Below are 21,034 nucleotides of genomic sequence, written 5' to 3' on the forward strand. Positions count from 1 at the left end.
CAGGGTGAGGGAGCTGGACATGTGCTTCCCCATCCTAACCACCTGGGGCCGGGCTGAGAGGAAGTCCAGGATCCAGGCACACAGCGGAGTGTTCAGTCCGAGCTCCTTCAGCTTGACAGACAGTCTGGTGGGGACTATGGTATTGAAAGCGTATGGCGTGGTCCAGCACCAGCGGGTTCAGCCATCTCTCTGTCAGGTAGAGGACACAACAGTCACTCGTATCCTGTTGGAATTTAATCCTCGCTCGAAGTTCATCCAGCTTGTTCTCCAGAGACTGAACGTTGGCAAGAAGGATGCTTGGCAGAGGTGGACGGTAATGTTGCGTCCCAAACTGTCCTGGTGTATGAGGTTGGAATGATATCGTAGTGCCTCCAAGCACGGAAAAGGCCCTGAAGCCACTCCTGACTCCTGCAGCCGTATAGACACCCCACAACGGCAGGAAAGCCCCGAGCACCCTGCCCTGCAGCCACAGCCCCCAGAGAAGCCGTAAGCCCATGGAGCAACACCCACACATGGCCCCGAGGAGCATCAACCAGTCCCAGATAGGGCTAGGAGACCCTGCAATCCCGAAGCGAACACATACAAACCACCCACACGTGCCAGCACAAGATGCACCCACAGGCGCAGAACGGACAGAATTGGAGCCAGGTCCCGCACTGATCGTCCAACACCCCGTGCCCACCAAAGCCCCACGCAAAGGCAAGGCCCACCATACTGCAACCAGCTAGATGCCCTACCAGGCCACAAGCCCTGAGTGCAGACAATCAGATATGTAGGTCCTCCACCACACCTGGCGTCCGGAGCACCCGCCACAGAAATGCCACCCCAACCCACAGCCATGATGGCGAGCAGCCTGCAAGGGGCACTGGAATGCACCTGGCAGCACTGCCAGCAGCCCAGCCACAGGTTGAGAAGTTGAACCCCACTTGCAGATTAACTCCTGGTTGCAATAGCATACAAACACTCTGTGTTGTATGCCAAGCATGCTGACAGCACAGGTTTAAAAAAAAAAGGTTCCCCTTTGATGAGGGATGTCAGGAGTCAGCTGGGGAAGCATGTCGCAGACCTTCAAACCATCAGCTCTGGCGCCCCTCAAGGCTGCGCTCTCTCTCCTCCTCTTTTCTATTGGTACACCAACGACTGCACTTCCATTAATGGCTTCACCTCCCGACACCAAACTGTCAAGCTTCTGGAAGTTTGCAGAGGCCACCACCCTCATTGGTCTCATCTACCCCCCTCATCTCTTTCAGGTCAACTCCATGAAGGTCAGAAGTTTAGAATTATGATTTTTACCTAAATTGACAGTTCTTTGTTATATATAGTCACACACTTTACTTACCGTGTGTGTTCATGTACAGTAGAGGAGGAAAAACAGAATGTATCCTTGACTCTATAGTAACAATCGGTTGATGCCACAAACAGGTTTATTGAGTCTTTTCTACCACTACTTTACTCTACCTCCCTACATTTAAGTAAATATATATATTTTTTTACTCTAAATTATCCTTTAATTTATGGAGACATTATACAATATAAAACATGACCTGTTTTATATATTATGTAGTTTATTTGTGATGTAAATGAAATTTATGTTGCACTTTGTATATCTGTAGATTCATAATAATATTCAAACCGAGTCTTTAATTTCTACTTCAGTTTCTACATCTCTAAATATGGATATGAACTGAAGATCTACTCTTCTAAAACACAGAATTCCCTTTTTAATCGGTTTTGAGTCGCTGCTAAATGCTACTTTAGGAGCTCTTCTGTACCTGTACTGACAGTACATAGCTGCAGCTTTTAATCCATTATTTATGCTGAGCACACACAAGTCCAAAGCACCAGGTGAAGAGGTCACCGCGTCCAGCTGGTCAAAGTGATCCAGATCAGGAAGTTGGACACATGTGGTCCACCTAAAACACACTGGAGCTTCGGACAGCAATGTAGTATTCGGAAAAGGAGAACAGCCAAAATCACAATCAGGTATCGTTAAAAGAAAAAAAAAAGGACTTTAATAATAAAAGTATTTCTCACATTTTCTGCTCCGTATTGATCTGCAAGTAGGTGACATTCTGTAAAAAAAAGTAAAATTTAAGTTGGATTTGATTCACAGTTGGGTCCTTGCCACTTTAGACAAAGTAAGATTTTTTTTTTAATATGTAACAAATGTGGCCCCATCAAAATGTTTAGTTTGTGTTTGTGGGTTTTGGCAGAAGAGTGACTTGAGCTTTAATGTTGACACAGCGAGGATTCAAACAGCCAATCGGAGAGGTGTACCTCCATTCAATAAAGACCTCAAACCCCTCAGCAGAGCAACAGACGATCGCACAAAGAGACAACAGGATGAGGTGGGTCGCTCTCCTGTCTCTACTCTGCTGGACCCAGAGCTCTCAGGCCCTGGTGAGGTAGGACTATTCAAACCACAACTCTTAATTGAACAATTTAACATTTATAAGGCATAAACCTGCATCCAAAAAGGTGTCTCTGAAGGTTACCGGCCTTCAATCTTAAAATTAAAATGGATTCCAATTTGAGGAGTGGGCCGTTTGGTTTGAAGACCCAGACTCAAAGGTTAATCACACGGCTCAGGTTTTTCAAACGACGAACGTCAGTTGTGTGTCAGTTGAGTTGCTACGAGGCTGAAATAATGTAAATACCCAAAAGAAACAAGGCAATCAGGTGGACTCAGGTGTTGTGCTGTCAATCAGATCTCAGCCATCGATTGATGACTAAACAAGAGGAAAGGTGGAATTTCTTCATACCTCAAAATGTTTCTGCAGACCCCCTGCAATTCCACCAAGTACCACTAGGAGTCACCCGATCCTAAAAAACACACAAACAGGCCCCTGATCGGCTCCAAAGGCCTCGAAAACACCCTCAGTGTTCAAAGTGCTGGTTGGAATCTTCGGTTCTCCAAGCTCCTGAGATGAGAAGCAGCTCATAAACTTAGTGCTCTCTCCTGCCAGGCTTCCTCTCAGAAAGCTGCAGACGGTTCGCAGTCAACTCAGGACTCTGGGGGTCCTGGAGGACTTTCTCAGGGACCATCGGCACGATGTGTTCAGCCGGCGCTATGCCCAGTGCTTCCCGCCGGGAACGCCCTCCCTGCGGCTCTCGAACTCCAGTGAAAGGCTCTACAACTTCATGGATGTGAGAGCCAGGCTGTAGCCAAAGAACGAGACAACAGCAATCAGCTATCTCCTGTATAGTATACATATATACACATACTGCATATGTGTGTGTGTGTGTGTGTGTGTGTGTGTGTGTGTGTGTGTGTGTGTGTGTGTGTGTGTGTGTGTGTGTGTGTGTGCATGTGCACAGGCTCAGTACTTCGGTGATATCAGCATTGGGACGCCAGAGCAGAACTTCACTGTGGTGTTTGACACCGGATCGGCTGACCTCTGGGTGCCATCGTCCTACTGCGTGAGCGAGGCGTGTGGTAAGACCTGCTGTGTGTGTGTGTGTGTGTGTATGTGTGTGTACAAGTGCTTACCCATGTTTGTCTTGGATGTTCTTCTTTGCTATTTTCAGTCCGTTTATTTGTAAATATAGTGGAATATTTGTGTGTGTGTGTGTGTGTGTGTGTGTGTGTGTGCGTGTGCAGTAACACACCAGCGTTTTAAGGCGTTCGGGTCGAGCTCATTCTCACAGGATGGAAGAATGTTTGGAATAAATTATGGATCAGGACACCTGCTAGGAGTGATGGCAAGAGATACCCTGAAGGTACCCTTCTGTCATACTACATGTCTGTCGGTCTGTCTGTGTCCCAGGCAACCTGTCTCTCCACCTGTCTCCCTCCAGGTCCAGGGTCTCACTGTGCTGAACCAGGAGTTCGGGGAATCAGTCTATGAGCCTGGTTCGGCTTTCGTCATGGCCCAGTTTGACGGGGTTCTAGGTCTGGCCTACCCGTCCCTGGCCCAGATCCTGGGAAAGCCGGTCTTTGACAGCATGATGGTCCAGAAGGCGGTGCTGCAGCCGCTGTTCTCCTTCTACCTCAGCCGGTACCAGAGTCCTCCACCGAGGGCCTCAGAAACAACGGAAGTTGAGACCACAGTTTGCTTACTATGAGAGTGAACTGCAAAGTAGTGATGCAAGACGATCCGTTCATAGCCAACAAATCTTTTAAATGAGTCTGGAGTCATTCCACCAAAACAGTCTTTTGTTTTGTTAGCTACTTGGTAACTGCACCCAGAACCATAGGCATTCACAGAGTCTAAATCTGGATTCACTGAGTCTGAATTCACTCAGTCTGAATCTGTAGTCCTCCCTAGCGAGTCCTGGCCTCAAAATCGTAAGTCCTCCCACACTCACCTTGTGTTAAACTAACCAAGAATCAGTGTGGCAGTTTCGCCTACCACACACCACCCAACTGGCGTATACAGGGCCCTCCGGCACAGAGACACAGATAACGGGGTTGTAGACACACAGTTTATTAGTTTGTTTATTGTAGGGAGAGGGCTAGTTGGAATTCAACTTCAACTCAAAAAAGAGTTGAACCATTCATCACTAATTTAAACAGGCCAGGGGTGATGGACAGCTAAGTCTCTCTCTCTCGCTCTGTAGGATGAGCGACCAGGGTGACCCAGACGGAGAGCTGTTGCTTGGCGGAATAGATGAGACGCTGTACGATGGAACGATCAACTGGCTCCCTGTCACCACAAAGGGATACTGGCAAATCAAGATGGACAGGTGACACTCACCATAAAAATACATTTGTATTAAAACAATATATCACAAAATAACAGAAATATATTTTATTAGTTATTGACCATACATGCGCGTGTCTGTGTGTGTGTCAGCCTCGCCGTGCAGGGTGTCCCATCATTTTGTACACAGGGTTGCCAGGCAATTGTGGACACGGGAACCTCTCTCATCACTGGCCCGACCAATGCCATTCTAAGGCTGCATGAGTTGATTGGAGCCACGGCCACAAACATCGGCGAGGTGAGACCGAAAGAGTGCATTTTTAGAAGGAACGCTCAATTGATTCCTGGCAGAGCCAACGGACCTAGCGTATGGAGCATCTGGAGCGTATGTGGTGTATCGTACATAGCATACTCTAATGGAAAGCCATGACAGGACTGCCTGTCTAGGGATATTCCTCCAAGCTGGTCAGGATGCTGTGGTCGGTAGTCAGGGATGAGAGCAGGATCCAGAATGTCCCTGGCTAAAACCCAGCTGCTCTCCTCCGGACCGTAGCCCTCCCAGTCTACCAGCTAATGGAGCCCTCTGCCTCGGCATTGGATATCCAGGAAACACCACACAATGTAGGTGAGCTGGTCGTTGATAAGATGGGGGGCCAGAGGGGCAGAGGGTCCACAGGAGATTATGCCAGTGGACTGATGACCACCGGCATGATGAGGGAGACGTGGGATGTCAGGTTGATGCGAGGCAGTTTGCTGGACTCGGTCCAAAGGGGCAGGTCTTTTCATAGAGACCTTCTAGGCTTTCACTAAGACCTGGAACTCAAGTAGCTTCTGAAGAACCAGGTGGACTTACTTGATAGGGCGATTTAGAAAAAAAACCAGGGGTGACCTAAAACAACAGGAACATGTGGTAAGTGAAATTATAGTGGCATAGTGGCTTTAGTGACACTATGTCCATCCAGGAGAGTGGTGTCCACGGGGGATCCAATGGTGTGGTAGTTATGCTCACCCCCCATGAGAGCAAAGTAAATAAAAACATTAATTGGCTCAGGAGTGAATGAGCACTGAGAGTGGATGTCTTGGAGGCTCATATCGACTTACTAGTATCCTCTCACTTACTTGTGAAGCAACTCCTTTACTGGGCACAAAGGACAAGAGGAGGTGAAATGTCCTTCTTCACTGACGCTCCGTGGGTGTCAACCTCTAGCAACCTGCATGGGCTGCACCTCCACCTCCTCTGAAGCGAACCCGGAGGCCATGGGGGAAGGTGCATCGGGCGAGTGACGAGGGAAGGATGGGCTCGTAGTAGGGCCTCCTTCTGCTGCAACATGTTGACTGGCAAGCAATCGCCGTCGCTCCCACCTCTGTTAATAAATCTTGTAGTTGATGCGGGTCACAAGTTCTTCTTTGATCGGACCCCTCATCTCCTGGACAAACAACGGGTAAGAGAAGCAGGTGGGCGCCTGATGGTCTTGGATGGGGGTCATCCAGGCACGTGCCTTACAGGCCAGGAGGGTTAGGGGGGTGTGGAGGTAGGACTCTCAGAGGAAGGAGGACAGCTGCAGGTCCAAGTCCGGCTAACACTGTGGTCGGAACGTAGATCACCATGATAGCGCTCAAGAGGTGGTCAGTGGGGCTCCTTGGGGGAGAGTAAGCTGGTGAGGAGGGCTGTCTCCTGGATCGGCCGGCTAGTGGTCTGGAGCTGATACCGGCTGACTGAATGCTATCAGATCCTGCAGAACTGAAGTCCACTGGGTGGGTCCATGTCTGGCTAGTTTGTACCGTAATAAAGTTGAAACTTGACTAGAGCCCAGCCCAAACACAGACCGGAGAGAGCTTGAGTCTTCTCAAAACTCAGTTAAATACACAAGAACTAAACAGGGATCAGTCACAAAACTACAAGGCTACAGGGTAACATGACTTTGAATCAAGACGGGTAATGGATAATGGGGAACAATTGAGCACAACACAAGGGAACACTGAGGAAACCAGGTGGCTAGGTGAGGTCAGGGTGTGTATCATACTATAGTTTTTGAGTCTGTATTTATATGGAGGAGATTCAATTATGTATTGTGTGCTTGTGTGCGTGCGCTTGTATGTGCGTGCAGTATCTGATGGACTGCGCACGGCTGTCCAGTTTGCCTCATGTCAGCATCACACTGGGAGGAGTAGAATACATCCTGACTGGAGAGAACTACGTTCGAAAGGTAACTCATTTGTGTATGTTTCTTTCATAGAGTATGCAGGGCCTCAGGGAATAATCCAAACAATGCATTATCTGACATAAAGTCCAATGAGGTAACTCAATGCTTTAGGCAAACCAATACAATTATAAATAATGCATAAATAGATAAATACAGAAACAGAAACATAAGAATAGTGTACAGTGAATCAAATCCCCCAAACCCCCAAGCCCATAACGCTATCCCGATCCCACCAGTCTCCAGTTCATAGGCAGTTTCCGAGAGGGTAGCGAGGGTCATTCTCATACATACTGTACATATACACACATATATGTATATACATACAGTATATAAAATCAGAATCCCTTTATTTTGCCAAGTACATTTTCAGATGCAAGGAATGTGTTGTGGTAAAGAACATGTAATGTACGCATACATACATATATACACACAATACATACACACATGTGCCGCGGCAAGACAATGTCAATCCACCTGTACGTGTCTGTCTCTCTACCTGTCGATCCCTCCAGGAGCTGCTTGGGGACAGGGAGATGTGTTTCAGCGGTTTCCAGGCGGTGGACATGATGTCGTCCTCTGGACCGCTCTGGATTCTGGGAGACGTCTTCCTGAGACAGTACTACAGCATCTACGACCGCGGTCAAGACCGGGTTGGGTTGGCCCGCGCCCGGCACCGAAACAACTGATGATCAAATATAAATTATCAACTAATTACCAATAAACTAAGTAATTAAGTAACAAATTTACAATAAAATACAACTAATAACCACAACGTGCTGTGCAACTTCCTGTAAAATGTCTGATACCGGGTTAACCGCCTCATATATGAGCCCCCTGGTGGTTAGAACAAATAGGAAATACAGTGGTGCCTCGATTTACGACTGCATCTACTTGCTTACATACGACCGTTCTCATAGAATGAATTACTGTCATAAGTCGAGTCACTGTACACAATCAATAACTTGTTCAATACGATTTAATCTCAGCGTCTAATATGATTTATATAGATTTATATATATTTTTTAAATACTTTTTCACATTTTCATTTCCTTCCTCATTTACATCATGTGTCACACACTTTACATCACATCAAGTGTTTTCACTTCAAGCAAAATATGTAAAGAAATGAAGGCACTTTTATAAGACATCATTTTATCTACGAATTATGATTTACTCCGGAGTATTTATTTAAAACTGTCTCCTCGCTCAGTTGGTCTCGTATCTTTCTTTCTAGGAGTTTGCTCTCCACTAGATGGTGGCAGTCAGTCATTTATTTTATCAAGTGCAGCTATTTCAAGTTCACTAAGACAAAGTCTGGTGCTTAATGAAAATAAACCACAGCTCTTCATTAATTAGCTCTAGTTATTTGATTTTTTTTCTAAGCATTCATTTAAATTGCAATCTCAGATTTTATATTCATGTCCCGCCCTGTTGGTATCCTGTCCTCCTTCACTATGCATAGCATCGCAGTGGAAATAGTCCTCTCAAAAATGTGTAATGATTATTTTTCTGTTTTTTTTTTTTTTTGATAGCAGATCTAATTCTTTCACGTGGAAAACCTTAATTTGATTAAATTTAATTTATTTTATTGTATTTTATTTACATTTATTTTCTTCTCTTTTATGGTATTTTATTTAAATCAAATCAAATTTAATTTAATTTATTTTATCTGACAATTACTCATTATACAGACAAGTGTACCGACACTCTAAAGGGCTGAGCACTACAGTATAAAACCACATTTCCACCTTGAAAGGTGGAACAATATAGACAAGACAGCTGAGAACCCACATTGTTTGAGTAAGAGGAAGGTTTAAATACCGCCACTTATCAAGTCCCTGGGTTTATCTATTACTGAATATAGATGGCCATGTTTGGATGTTTGGTGCAGTGCATCCTATCCAACATATAGGAATATGTGTGATAAGGATCTAGGAACATCTTTCCCCAAAAATGCACTATTTAAAGAATGTACCAAATAATTTGCAAACGTAAAACATTTGAAGAAATAAACAACCTCCACACATTATGCCATAATTACACACCATTAATCCCTTTTTTTTGGTCTGAGGTTTTGATGACAAAGCTCTGAAACTCTTTTGTTAGGATAAATCCTCAGGCAGGCTTGGAAATCTGAAAGACCAGGACAGGAGCTCAGTCAGGAACCCCAGAGTCTGGCAAGCTCCATTTAGGGATATAGATGTTTGGGATTCTACTGCTGAAAAGCTCATCATGGAGTTACACAACTTTGGCTAAGGAGACAAGACCACCACCAAACCCAGAGTCTGACCTCGTGTAAGACCATGATTGTCCTACAGACTTGTGACACTTTCGAAGTTATTATTATTATTATTATTATTATTATTATTATTATTATTATTATTATTATTATTATTATTATTATTATCACCATTATTATGATTATTATTATAATTTATTATTATAATTTTCACCATTCTTTTTATTATTTTTTATTTTTTTAATCACCATTATTATTATTATTATTTTACCATTATAATAATTAGTTATTATTCATTTTTATTTATAATAACAATATTATTATTATTGCTGTTGTTGTTGTTGTTGTTATTATTATCATTTTTTTATTTTAAATATTTCTCCTACTTCTATAGTTACTGATTATACAGACCTTTTCAGGCCAAACTAGGTTTGCTTGAGCTGTGCGTGGCCAGATATGTCAAAAACAAACATTTTCCCAAGGAGTGGTGGGGGTGTTAACGTCTCGTTAACTTAAGTTACGTGAAAATTATTTCATGGAATTAGAAAGGATTTCCCTCATCTGGGTCAGGCCCAAAACTGTGCTCCAGACCGGATCAATGTCTTTCGGGGGATTTCCTACAAGGTTATAAAATACAGCCCAGGGGGAACGGCTTTGTGGGGGAACGGCTTTGTGGGAAACCGGCGACGGGAAGGCCGCAGGGCGCCTTTGCCGTCTTCTTGGCTTCAGATCGCTCACCTCACAAGTGGCCCAACTTGCATTCTTTTCAAAGCTCCGCTATGAAGAGCAAGCACCGCGTTGACGCCTCACTCCTCGGCATTCATTCAAGTGTATTTTCATTCGCAGACGCCCTCTCTTGAGAGGTGACGTGCGCGTGGCGTCGACAGGCTCCGTCATTGCGGCCCCCAGCCGACGCCTCTCGTCGGCGCGTCGGGCGATCCGTGCCTTTCGTCCAACGCTCCCTCCGTCCGATCCGCAGGTAGGTGGGCACCCAGGGGGCTGCCGACCGTCCGCGTCCTATGTCAACACAGACTTGGAACGGACGTCTGCTCGCACAGGTTGCTCATTATTTCATGCGTACACTGTATGTATTGTAATATACAGTATATGTCATTCCATTGTACGTGTTTCAGCCGGTGCCTAATATGCACCTGGTGATCCCGGAAGGGGATCGACTTCAAGTCGTTTCAAGGTGATTCTCTGAGTAAGGATAGTCCTCCATTTAATCCCCTGTTGAACGTGGGCATCTTCAGCCATGAATTGCAAATATAACTGTGTTTCAGGCTTTAGGATTACCTTTACTTTACTTATATGGAATGCAAATGTGTATGTGTGTGTGTGTGTGTGCGTGCGTGCGTGCGTGCGTGCGTGCGTGCGTGCGTGTGTGTGTGTGAGTTTGTGCCCTTAAATTACAAATTGCTGCCTCGGGATCTTCATGGCTCTGGTCTTTGTCAGTCTGGGCACGTACACACACAAAGGCCCAATTAAAGCAGAAAGTTAAGAGATACCCATGAAATAGTCGGGTCCCGTTTCATATCTATTACAAAGGATCCGAGCGTCGCGTCTCAATTCTTCTCACATTATTCAAATGCAGTTTGACTATTTCAACTCTGCAGTTTGGTGGTGAATATGAGAAGCACAAAGTCAAACTGAGATGCACTCACAGCAGCCCCTCTTCTTATAGGTGCAACCTAAACCAACCTAAAAGAAACATGTTCTACAAAACATAAATATACTCTATATATATACAGTATTAGTGTATATTTACTTGCCAATACTGAAAAACACGGCAAAATATTTATGAATAAAAGAGTTGAGTAGGTACTGAGTGAGAGGTACATGCTGGTGGTTTGGGCCACGTCTGTGATGCAAATAGGAGTAAAAAATACAAATTGAGGAGTTAAAGTTGCACAGCGAGTGTTGGAATGTAGGCCATCCATCCACCCATCCACCCATCCACCCATCCACCCATCCATCCATCCATCCATCCATCCACCCATCCACCCACCCATCCATCCATCCATCCATCCATCCACTCACCCATCCATTCATCCAGCATCCATCATCTACCCATCCATTCATCCATCGATTCAGCATCCACCATCTATCCACCCACCCACCCACCGTCCCATCCATCCAGCCATCCATCCATCTATCATCCATCCATCTACCCATCCATCCACCCACCGACCCATCCATCCAATCACCCGTCCATTCATCCATCCATCCTCGCACCCAGCCATCCATCCACCGACCAATCTATATATCCATCCATCCTTATATCCATCCACCCATCCATCCATCCGTCCATCCATCCACCCATCCAGCTTTCCTCCATCCATCCTTCCATCATCCATCCATCAATCAAGCCACCCATCCATCTGTCCATCCATCCAGCCACCCATCTATCTTGCCCCATCAATCCTTCCCTCCCTTCCATCCATCCATACATCCATACATCCAGCCACCCATCCATCATTCCTTCCATCCATCCTTACATCCATCCATTCGTCAATCCAGCCACCCATCCATTCTTACATTCACCCATCTATCCATCCTTCCTGCCATCCTTCGCTCCATCCATCCATCCACCCAGCCACCCATCCATCTTTCCCCATCCATCCTTCCATCATCCATCTATCAATCAAGTCACCCATCCATCTTTCCCCCCTCCATCCGTCCTTCATTCCATCCATCCATCCATCCATACATCCATCCAGCCACCCATCCATCATTCCATCCACCCATCCTTACATCAATCCATCCATCAATCCAGCCACCCATCCATCCTTACATCCACCCATCTATCCATCCTTCCACCCATCCTTTGCTCCATCCATCCATCCAGCCACCCACCCAGCCTTACATGCATCCATCTATCCATCCATCCATCCATCCACCCATCCATCCTTCCATCGGGCCACCCATACATCTTTCCCCATCCATCCATCCATCCACCCAGCCATGCATCCAGCCTTACAACTATCCATCCATCCATCCTTACATCCATCCATCTAGCCACCCATCCACCCAGCAAACCATCCATCTTTCCCCATCCATACATTCATCCAGCCACCCATCCTTTCATCCATCCATCCATCCTTACATTCATCCATTATCCATCCACCCATCTACACACCCATCCTTACATTCATTCAGCCACCCATCCATCCATCCATCCATCTAACCTTACATCCATCCGCACATCTGTCCTTACATCCATCTCTACACCCATCCTTACATTCGTCCTTGCATCCCACCACCCATCCATCCACCCTTGCATCCATCCTTACATCCAACATCCATCCATCCGCCGTGCTGTCCTCTGCAGATCTGCGTCAGTTGATGTTGAGGGGTTCGCTCCCAAACTGAGCTATGACGGAGAAAGAAATCCAAAAAGGGACAATGAAGAGCTGTTAAGATGTGAGGACATCGCGAGGCAGCGTATGCGGGTGAGTCTCTCTTATATTATTATTACTATTATTATTGTTACTATTATTATTATTATTATTATTAAGACACGAAACACTGCGCCGGCACAGCGCGAAAAGGGGACGATGCGAGGAGCGTGAAGGACGCGGGCTGAAGGTTAAACACCGCACAGGGCTTTTAAAGGGCGTAGCGCTCCCCAAAATACAGACAGCCTTCACGGGGATATCCATCATATTCACAGTAAAGCTGCACTAAAGTTTTTACAAGGTCATTGATCTTCGCCTCGTGGGAAAGCTGGATTCCAGAATAGAAAGTGTCTGCGAACCAAACTCTTGACAGTCGTATTAAAGTGGTAATCCGGAACATTATTTTGAAAAAAAAAAACAAAAAAAAAACAAACAAACCCAAAACAACAACATATTTGATACCTTATTTAGCTGCGCTTTGTAAGAAACAGCCTCTCCATGTGTTTGTGCTCCTCTATACTGTACGCTTCCAATGGCGGTGGCGGGGTCCGCCTCTCTCTCGCTGGGCAAGAATTCAGCGAGGGGGCACGTCGAAGGAGTGAAAGGCCTACCGCAGTGATCGTGGTCGGGCAGGGCGTGGGCATGGGCGTGTTGGGTGGGTGGGTGGGTGGGGGTTCACCTTGCACGGTGGAGGATTCTTTCGGCGTCCCGGGGGCGTGCGCAGACGCGGCTTTTCGGGCTCTGAGCAAATGTAAAACCATCCAGCGTGGGGCGTGCTGCCGTTGTGCAATTTCTCCCGGAAAGCGCTGATTTCTGATTGAAATAGTGATGGCAGATACAAACAAAGTAAATAAAAGCTGCTGTCGGCTGTTGATGGAGGTTTGAATGGCCCGTTTTAAACTGCATTTCTAATGTCTGGATTTAAGTACTTTTGCGAGGCTGATATTTGTTTTGATTTGATGAAACACATTTGACAGCAGGTTTTTGCAAATGCACACAACCACGACTGGCACTTCTATCCCTTGAGCGGAACAACTTTGGGTTGCCAGGTTATGTGGGGAAGATAGTGTCAAGTGCGTATTATGTGAAACCATCTTATCTGGCAACTTCACTTCTCCGTCAAATAGACAGACCGATTTGATCTATTATCACATTTTTTTGATGTGAGGGTTGAGGAAAACCAGGAGCATTCTGTGAGAAATTCCCAAATTTCCCAATATTCCCGACCTAATTTGATTCTGAATTTGAGAAAAAATAATTATGATTATGATAATTATTGTTATTGTTTTTTTTGTTTTTTTTCACACAGCAGCACTACTCACATACACCTTTAAACACCCTCTTGATAATGTGCTTTTTACTTTTTTTCCATGGGCCGTGTGTCGTCCCGTTTCCTTGATTTGATTTTGGTGCTTTCTGACCTGACCTTTGATGGTGTGCTGACGACATACTGTAATAAAAAAAAACAAATAAGGTACAAAATAAAAGAAAAAAGACGTAAGCCATATTTCTTTTATTTCTCTTGTTTGTTTTTTTTATTTAGTCTGACGGGTCACTGATAAGGAAAGAACATCAGCGCTGATAATAATCAACAATAAATCATGGAAATGTCTGCAGCTGAAATGAAAAGGGAACCCTGGGGGCGTGTGCTGCAGCACGTTGCTGTCTCTCTTTGCGTGTGCCCGGTGACGGGTGCACGTGGGCTCCACCTCTGACTGAACACTGCTGTGTGTGTTCATAGTTATTGCCGCAGCTCTGAAGACAAAAGCCTAACTGGTCGGTACCTTCAGTCCAGTCGATTGGGTACTAATATGCTCAGACTGTCGTACCTTCATCAATCCATCCATCCACCCACCCATCCATCCATCAACCCATCCATCCATCCACCCAGCCAGTCATCGTTCCATCCATCCATGCGTCATTTACCCATCCACCCATCATTATAGTCAGCCATACATCCACCCATCCAACCAGACATCCATCATCCAACCAGCCAGCCATCTATCCTCCATGCTTCCAACCATCCAACCATACTTACATAAATCCATGCATCCAACATCTATCCACCATCCCTCCATCCAGCCACCCATCCTTACATGCATCCATGTATCCAACATCCATCCATCCAACCAGCCATCTTTCCATCATCCCTCCATGCATCCAGCCATCCTTCCATGCATCCATCCATCCAGCAGCCAGGCATCCAGCCACCCATTCATCAATCCATAATCCATCCAGCCGGCTGTCAGCCAATCAACCATCCATCCAACCAACCAGCCATCTTTCTTTCATCCAACCATCTATCTATCCATCCATCCATCAATGCATCCATGCATCTATCTGACATCCTCCAACCAACCATCCATCTCTCTATTATCCCTCCATCCATCCAACCATCCTTCCAGGTATCAATCCATCCATCCACCCATCCAGTAGCCAGGCATCCAGCCTCCCATCCACCTTTCCATGCACCCACCCTCCAACCACCCTTTCCATCTTTGGCAGCTAGGTACTTCGTCAAATAATAATCCATCTTTATTTCTCTTTTCCTCTCCTCTCTGGATAATCGTGTTAATGCTGCACAGATGTTGTGATAGCTGCAGAGGAAGCTTAAAGTTGACCTCCCTTTGAAGAAAACTTTACTCCTGGCCAAAGGTGGAGACCTATAAACAGCCTGAGTCGGGGTTTCACAGCATGCAGCAGTGTGAGAATAGCTCTTCCTCATGCATCCCACTCCCCAACACACACACGCACACACACACACACACACACACACACACACACACACACACACACACACACACACACACACACACACACACACACCTCACATTGGGGTATCGTATTAAAGAGGTCCCAGAATAGATCAAACTGCTCTCAAGCCCTTGTATATCATTAAAGGCCTGCACTGTGCCCCTTGCACTCGCACACACACGTACGCATACAAATTAAAATCAATACGGTTTTTAAATCTCCCAATGACATTATTTTTGCATTTTTTATTTTGTCGTTTGCTGAAATGCAATGAACTTTACAAAGGCCTTTGGAGAAATGCAACGATGTCCATTGCATTTTAGTTTTTCATGTGTCCAACCAACTCACAGTGGAATGGAACAAAACTAAGTGGATTGCATTCAACATACGGTTGCATTCAGTTGTGGAACAAATTCACAAAATACTCCTTGGTTTTTTACTATACTATATAATATATAATATATAATATGAAATATATAATATATATATAAGGAGTTGATATCACATCTCTGTGGTGCTATGGCACAAACTGCCAATGTAAGGCCACAATACAGGTAAACCAAGAATACGCAAGTAACGGAGTGAAGATGCTAGAGATATTATTTTCTGATAGATGGTTATGTCCATGGCCATGTCAGAAAGCATTGGCCAAGTATTTATATACTGTTATATTTGTATTGTATTGTATTTATATACTGTCGTGTACCAGCTGGCATTTATTGTTAATTTAAAAAACACAAGTGCCAGTTATCAAAGTTAAACAGATATGTACGGATATACAGTATACTGCATGTCTGTATATATTTATTTGTCAGCTAGGGTTTTTGCATACAAATACATTTCACATGTTATGCCAGTAAATGCAGCATATCAGTTTCACTGGAATCAAATCAACACATTCAATGGATAATCGGCTTACACTGTATCTGCGTGGAACAGACACATATACTGACACAACGGTTCATCATCTAAGCAAATATGAATGAACTCTCTTGGAACCTGAAATGGACAGATGGGCCCACGGATGGTGAAATGTAACCTGAGGATACAGTAATACAATATATTATGGTCAATCAATCTCCTTTGCTACGGAGTTTGGTTCCATGACCTTGGGTAGCCCCAAGTGGGTCAGAGAGAGGGGAAGAACATGTGTGTACGTGTGTGTGAGCACAGCGCATAGATGTTTATTTAACTGCTGTTCACAAACTGGTATCAAACCAGGTCTTATTGTCGGGCTTCAATGTGTGGCGCCCCTGGCGACTCTGGGTTTGTGTGCTCGTGTCCGTGTGTGTGTGTGTGTGTGTGTGTGTGTGTGCGTGTGTGTGTGTGTATCTGATTGCTTAAACAGCCAAACGGAGGCAGGTCCCAGGCGGCCGGGCCCTAATGGTTTGGTGACATTAAGCTTGGCAAATACAAACAGTTTTCCTTTGTGCTGCAATCAAGGGAGGACCATTAAATAATGGTTTCTGGATGGGCCCACAGGGTGGCCTAATGCATCTAAATCAAGCTTTGGTAAACACAGAAATGGCAGTGCTACTAAACTTATGTACAAGACAGACCCGCCCTCAGATTCCTCCATTTTCCAGTCCTATCAGTCGTCCCAGTAGGATGTCTGACAGCATCTTGATAAGCCGGCAGGAGGTGCATTTGCCCCCAGTGGGTCAGGGTCAGGAATCAAAATGGTTTATCCTCTGATGGGAGGATAAACCTTATGCTGCTCCACTTAGAAGTCCTCACAAAAAAGCAGTGAGGTGTGACGTGTTTTCCAGTCTGCAAAATGTGTCCTGCGTGATCCGATCTTGGCCCGGGTGTAGGTAGGCTTCCTAAATCGGAACCTCGTCCTATTTTTGGATCGATAGCTGTTGACTGCAATCTACTCAGATGAGAAGCGGATCGGCAGCTGCCACTGTCAATGGCTACACCAGGATAGAAATACTCATTTGTGCTCAAAGACACAAACAATGTCAACCAATTTAAACACACACTCCCCTGCACATGAAAAACCACAAACTGATACCCCGCCATATTAATACGCCACTGTACACACACACACAGACACACACACACACACACACACACACACACACACACACACACACACACACACACACACACACACACACACACACACACACACACACACACACACACACACACACACACTCACACACACACACACACACAGGCACACAGATCCAGAGTCCGGTGCATTCCAGTCGACTGACAGCGTTGCTACGTTATTTGTCTATCCAAGAGTGTAACTGCCAGAAAACATCTGCTACACACTTGCCACACACTGCTCGCATTGGCTGATACAAGCATGTGTCGTGAAGATTCAGCTTACACATCTACAGAACACAGGCTATTGCACAACTTTGGATGTAAATCAGCTTTGGCCTTGAGACCATGATGTATCAAGTACGAGTGCAACTGTTTGCTTTCGCCTCGACTGGGCTGTAGAATCACTGTAAACTGTCCCTATCTTAATACTAAAGAACTAAGTATCTAAGTCTTAGTATCTAGTAGAAAAATGTTAGTTTGGCAGTTCTGCCTGCCACACGCCACCTGAGTGGTGTTCAGGGCCGTCCGACACAAGGAGTGGCAAGATGTAACAAGCCGGGAGAGATGGACACATGTCATGACAGAGCCCCCCCCCCCATGTGTGTGTGTTGGGATGGGTGATTCACCTGTTGCTCATTGATGGCTCTGACGAGCAACAGGCGTACAGCCACCCTGATCCTGGGCCCTATTAGCCAGACCCAAGACAGGTGTGGCTGCTTAAACCACACCACCCCCACACCACAGTTATTAACGTGGATCAAACCTCTTTCATTTGTATTTTTACATGACGTGTGCTATGGGGTGATCACCCATCCTTGAAAAATCCAATAGTGTGTGCACTTCTGGTCTTTAGGAGCCCTCAGAATTCCATTTTCCTCCTGTGGGGACTCACGTGGTTCCAGAGCAGCTTAACTACTCTGCCCTTAATGAGATATAGGAAAGATATTTCTTAGATGTGAATAAACAGGCATTCTACTCCCGAATATCAGTCCACGGCAGCGGCACTGACATGAAGGAACGGCAAACTCAAACCCAGGGGTTTTCATTTCAGTGCATCACTTACTGTAAGTAGGCAATATACTACAAACAAATGAAGAACCACCCATGTCAACGCCTCCAAAAATACTGTCTTTTGTCCGCTTCTTGTTCTCAATTTAGAATTTTTTGCCAAAAACCTTTGTTATGACAAGAGCATAGTGGCACCCCAACACACTTGCAGAAACACAGAGGCCATTTCGAGGTCACAAGCAAAAACAGAATGTTGAGTGTTGCATAATATCTGCCGAAAATGTTGCCAGCATTCATATAGGGTCATAATCTGTTCCTGGGCGGTTTTCATCGTGATCTGAGGTATGAAAACCGCCATCAGCTCTCTTTCCATTTGTAAATAAATAATGTAGTTGATTACAGATGGGGAAGATAGAGTCTTTGACAAAGCTTCATTCCAGCTCAATATGTCAAAACTGCCAGGAGCCAGGATAACTTTATGTTTGTGTTGGACATCAATCCCCATTTTGTCCATACCTCTGTAGGACTTTCCTCAAAAACAGGAAAAAGGGTGTCACTAACTGTGTTTTTCAGGCCCACATTGAAAGGTCAACAAAGCAATTTTCAAGCGCAAACACTATTTCAAATGCTTCACACTTGAGCTCTCCCCCGTCCAAAGTCATGTTTTGGCCACATGCGACAGCTGTTGAGGACACATTGGTGATGACTCGGGGTCAACCAGCGTGCCAGTGGTTGGATATCTACCAGGAAAAACCATCAGGGCACCTGTCCAGTCCTACAGGCCGTCGGGGATTAAAGGAAGCTGCCATGAGAGGGGCTGAGGAAGCTCTGTACTCCCAAATGCCTCCCCGGAGACATCCTCCCTCCCCGCCCCCCTTTTCATACCAGGCATTGCCAGTTCAGTGCAGGGGTTAATCCAAAACCCAGAAGCCAGGTCTCTCGGTTCTCCCGGCCGTCTCTCACTCTCTCTCTCTCTATTTTGTACTTTTCACTCTGTCCTGCCTCATGTGGGGGTTAAAGAGCTCAGCCCAGCCCTTTGGAATTCCTTGTTCTCCCTATGTCCTCTTAAATCTCAGTATGTGGTTCCAAAGCCACTTCCAGCGCTTTCATGTTATGTCCCCCCACCTTTCCCCGTGCCCCGCTGTTATGCCACTTACACACGGATATTCTCGAATTAGATGTTTAGACGAAATGCCTGTATCGTAAACTCGCCGACTTGAAGTTGCATGTGGAGTAATTGCAGTGGGTTTGGCGGGAAGTGAAGGGGCTGATGACATAAGATTCTCCGCTCACAAAAGAAACAGCAACAAATGACAAAAAATAAATAAACAAAAAGCCTAGTTTGGAAATGCTCTTAGATTCCCCCTTTTTTCCTTTGTATCTGTCGGATCTTTTTGAACTCTGCAGCCAGAATGCTGGATGCAACAAGCTATGATGGGAAGTCTCAACTGGCTCGGGTCACATGAACAAACTCTGCGTGTTTGGAAACATTGGTTAAAAAACACCGGATTCCAAAGAACAGGGTCACACAGACTCCTCCGAGAAATGGTGCCGGAGTTTCAAAATATTTGCAAAGAAGCAGATAGCATCGGCCAGAGAGGATGGTAAGACACCCTATAGAAAACAATGCATCAAGCTCTGTCCTCCTCTCCTCTCCCCTCCTCTCTTCTCCTCTCTTCTTCTCTCCTCTCCTCTCCTCTCCTCTCCTCTCCTCTCTTCTTCTCTCCTCTCCTCTCCTCTCCTCTCTTCTTCTCTCCTCTCCTCTCCTCTCCTCTCTTCTCCTCTCCTCTCCTCTCCTCTCCTCCACTCTCCTCTCCTCTCCCCCACTCTCTTCTCCTCTCTTCTTCTCTCCTCTCCTCTCCTCTCCTCTCCTCTCCTCTCCTCTCTTCTTCTCTCCTCTCCTCTCCTCTCCTCTCTTCTTCTCTCCTCTCCTCTCCTCTCCTCTCCTCTCTTCTCCTCTCCTCTCCTCTCCTCTCCTCCACTCTCCTCTCCTCTCCCCTCCTCTCCCCTCCTCTCCTCCCTTTGTTTTCTTTTGTCATCGACATTAAATCTCTCAGATGGAAAACCATCTGCTTGGAGGGCGGGCGACTGGGCTTCCCCTCTGGCTGCACAAGCCAAGAAACAAGACCCAAAGAGAGGAGGGAAGGAAGGGAAGCGAAGAGAAGGGAAGGGGGGAGATGGGAAAGATGTGAGGGAGTCACGGCATACCTGGTGACGGAGAAAACCAGCACAACCTCAAAAAACGTCGGGAGGTTTGAATCCTCCGCCATGTGCGTTACGTCCACGAGCGTCCAGAGCTACAGTCTTCCTACTACCGCTTGTGTTTACGGCCACCCCGCCAACTTGCCACAGGGGTTTCGGGCCAGACGAGCGCGTCTCTGAGGCTTTCTTTCCAAAACCACAGTACCCTTATTATAGACGGAGCGAGACAGGGTGTGTGTGGACGGCCTACCTACCACAGCCGCCCGTAGTGGCAAACAGCAGAGACGTTGACTCTCGGCACATCCAGACGTAAGAATACACAGCCTACAAAAACAATGCCCCAAGCACCATAGGGTTCCATTTAAGGAATGACTCATTCGAGACGCTCGAGCGCTTCGCTTGTGACGGAACAGCATGTCGGTGTGAGTTCTGGTGAGACATTTTTCATAGAAGGTGCCGTTCTAAAACCAATATTAAGCGCATAGGTCAGTACTCCAGAAGTTGGGTTACCAGTGAGACATTGGG

The 21,034-nt window shown here is 45.9% G+C and overlaps 2 protein-coding genes across 2 annotated transcripts in view; both read left to right on the forward strand.

The window, feature by feature from the left end:
• Window positions 1-841: 841 nt before the first annotated feature.
• nots (nothepsin) lies at window positions 842-7,533 on the forward strand (the record flags this gene model as incomplete). The annotated part of the gene is made up of 9 exons (XM_080016427.1): window positions 842-906; window positions 2,979-3,147; window positions 3,319-3,436; window positions 3,602-3,720; window positions 3,799-3,998; window positions 4,561-4,686; window positions 4,797-4,941; window positions 6,752-6,850; window positions 7,360-7,533. 9 exons carry the CDS (start codon window positions 842-844, stop codon window positions 7,531-7,533), a joined length of 1,215 nt encoding a protein of 404 aa, XP_079872553.1.
• Window positions 7,534-12,478: 4,945 nt separating this feature from the next.
• LOC307241978 (equilibrative nucleoside transporter 1-like) overlaps window positions 12,479-21,034 on the forward strand; it is a 36,667-nt gene continuing 28,111 nt past the window's right edge. Inside the window, exon 1 of the mRNA XM_080016281.1 lies at window positions 12,479-12,538. The gene's annotated coding sequence lies outside the window, so the exon portion shown is untranslated. The remainder of the gene's footprint in view (window positions 12,539-21,034) is intronic.

The sequence above is a fragment of the Zeus faber genome (assembly GCF_960531495.2).
Source record: "Zeus faber genome assembly, chromosome: 16".
In the NCBI taxonomy this organism is placed as follows: domain Eukaryota; kingdom Metazoa; phylum Chordata; class Actinopteri; order Zeiformes; family Zeidae; genus Zeus; species Zeus faber.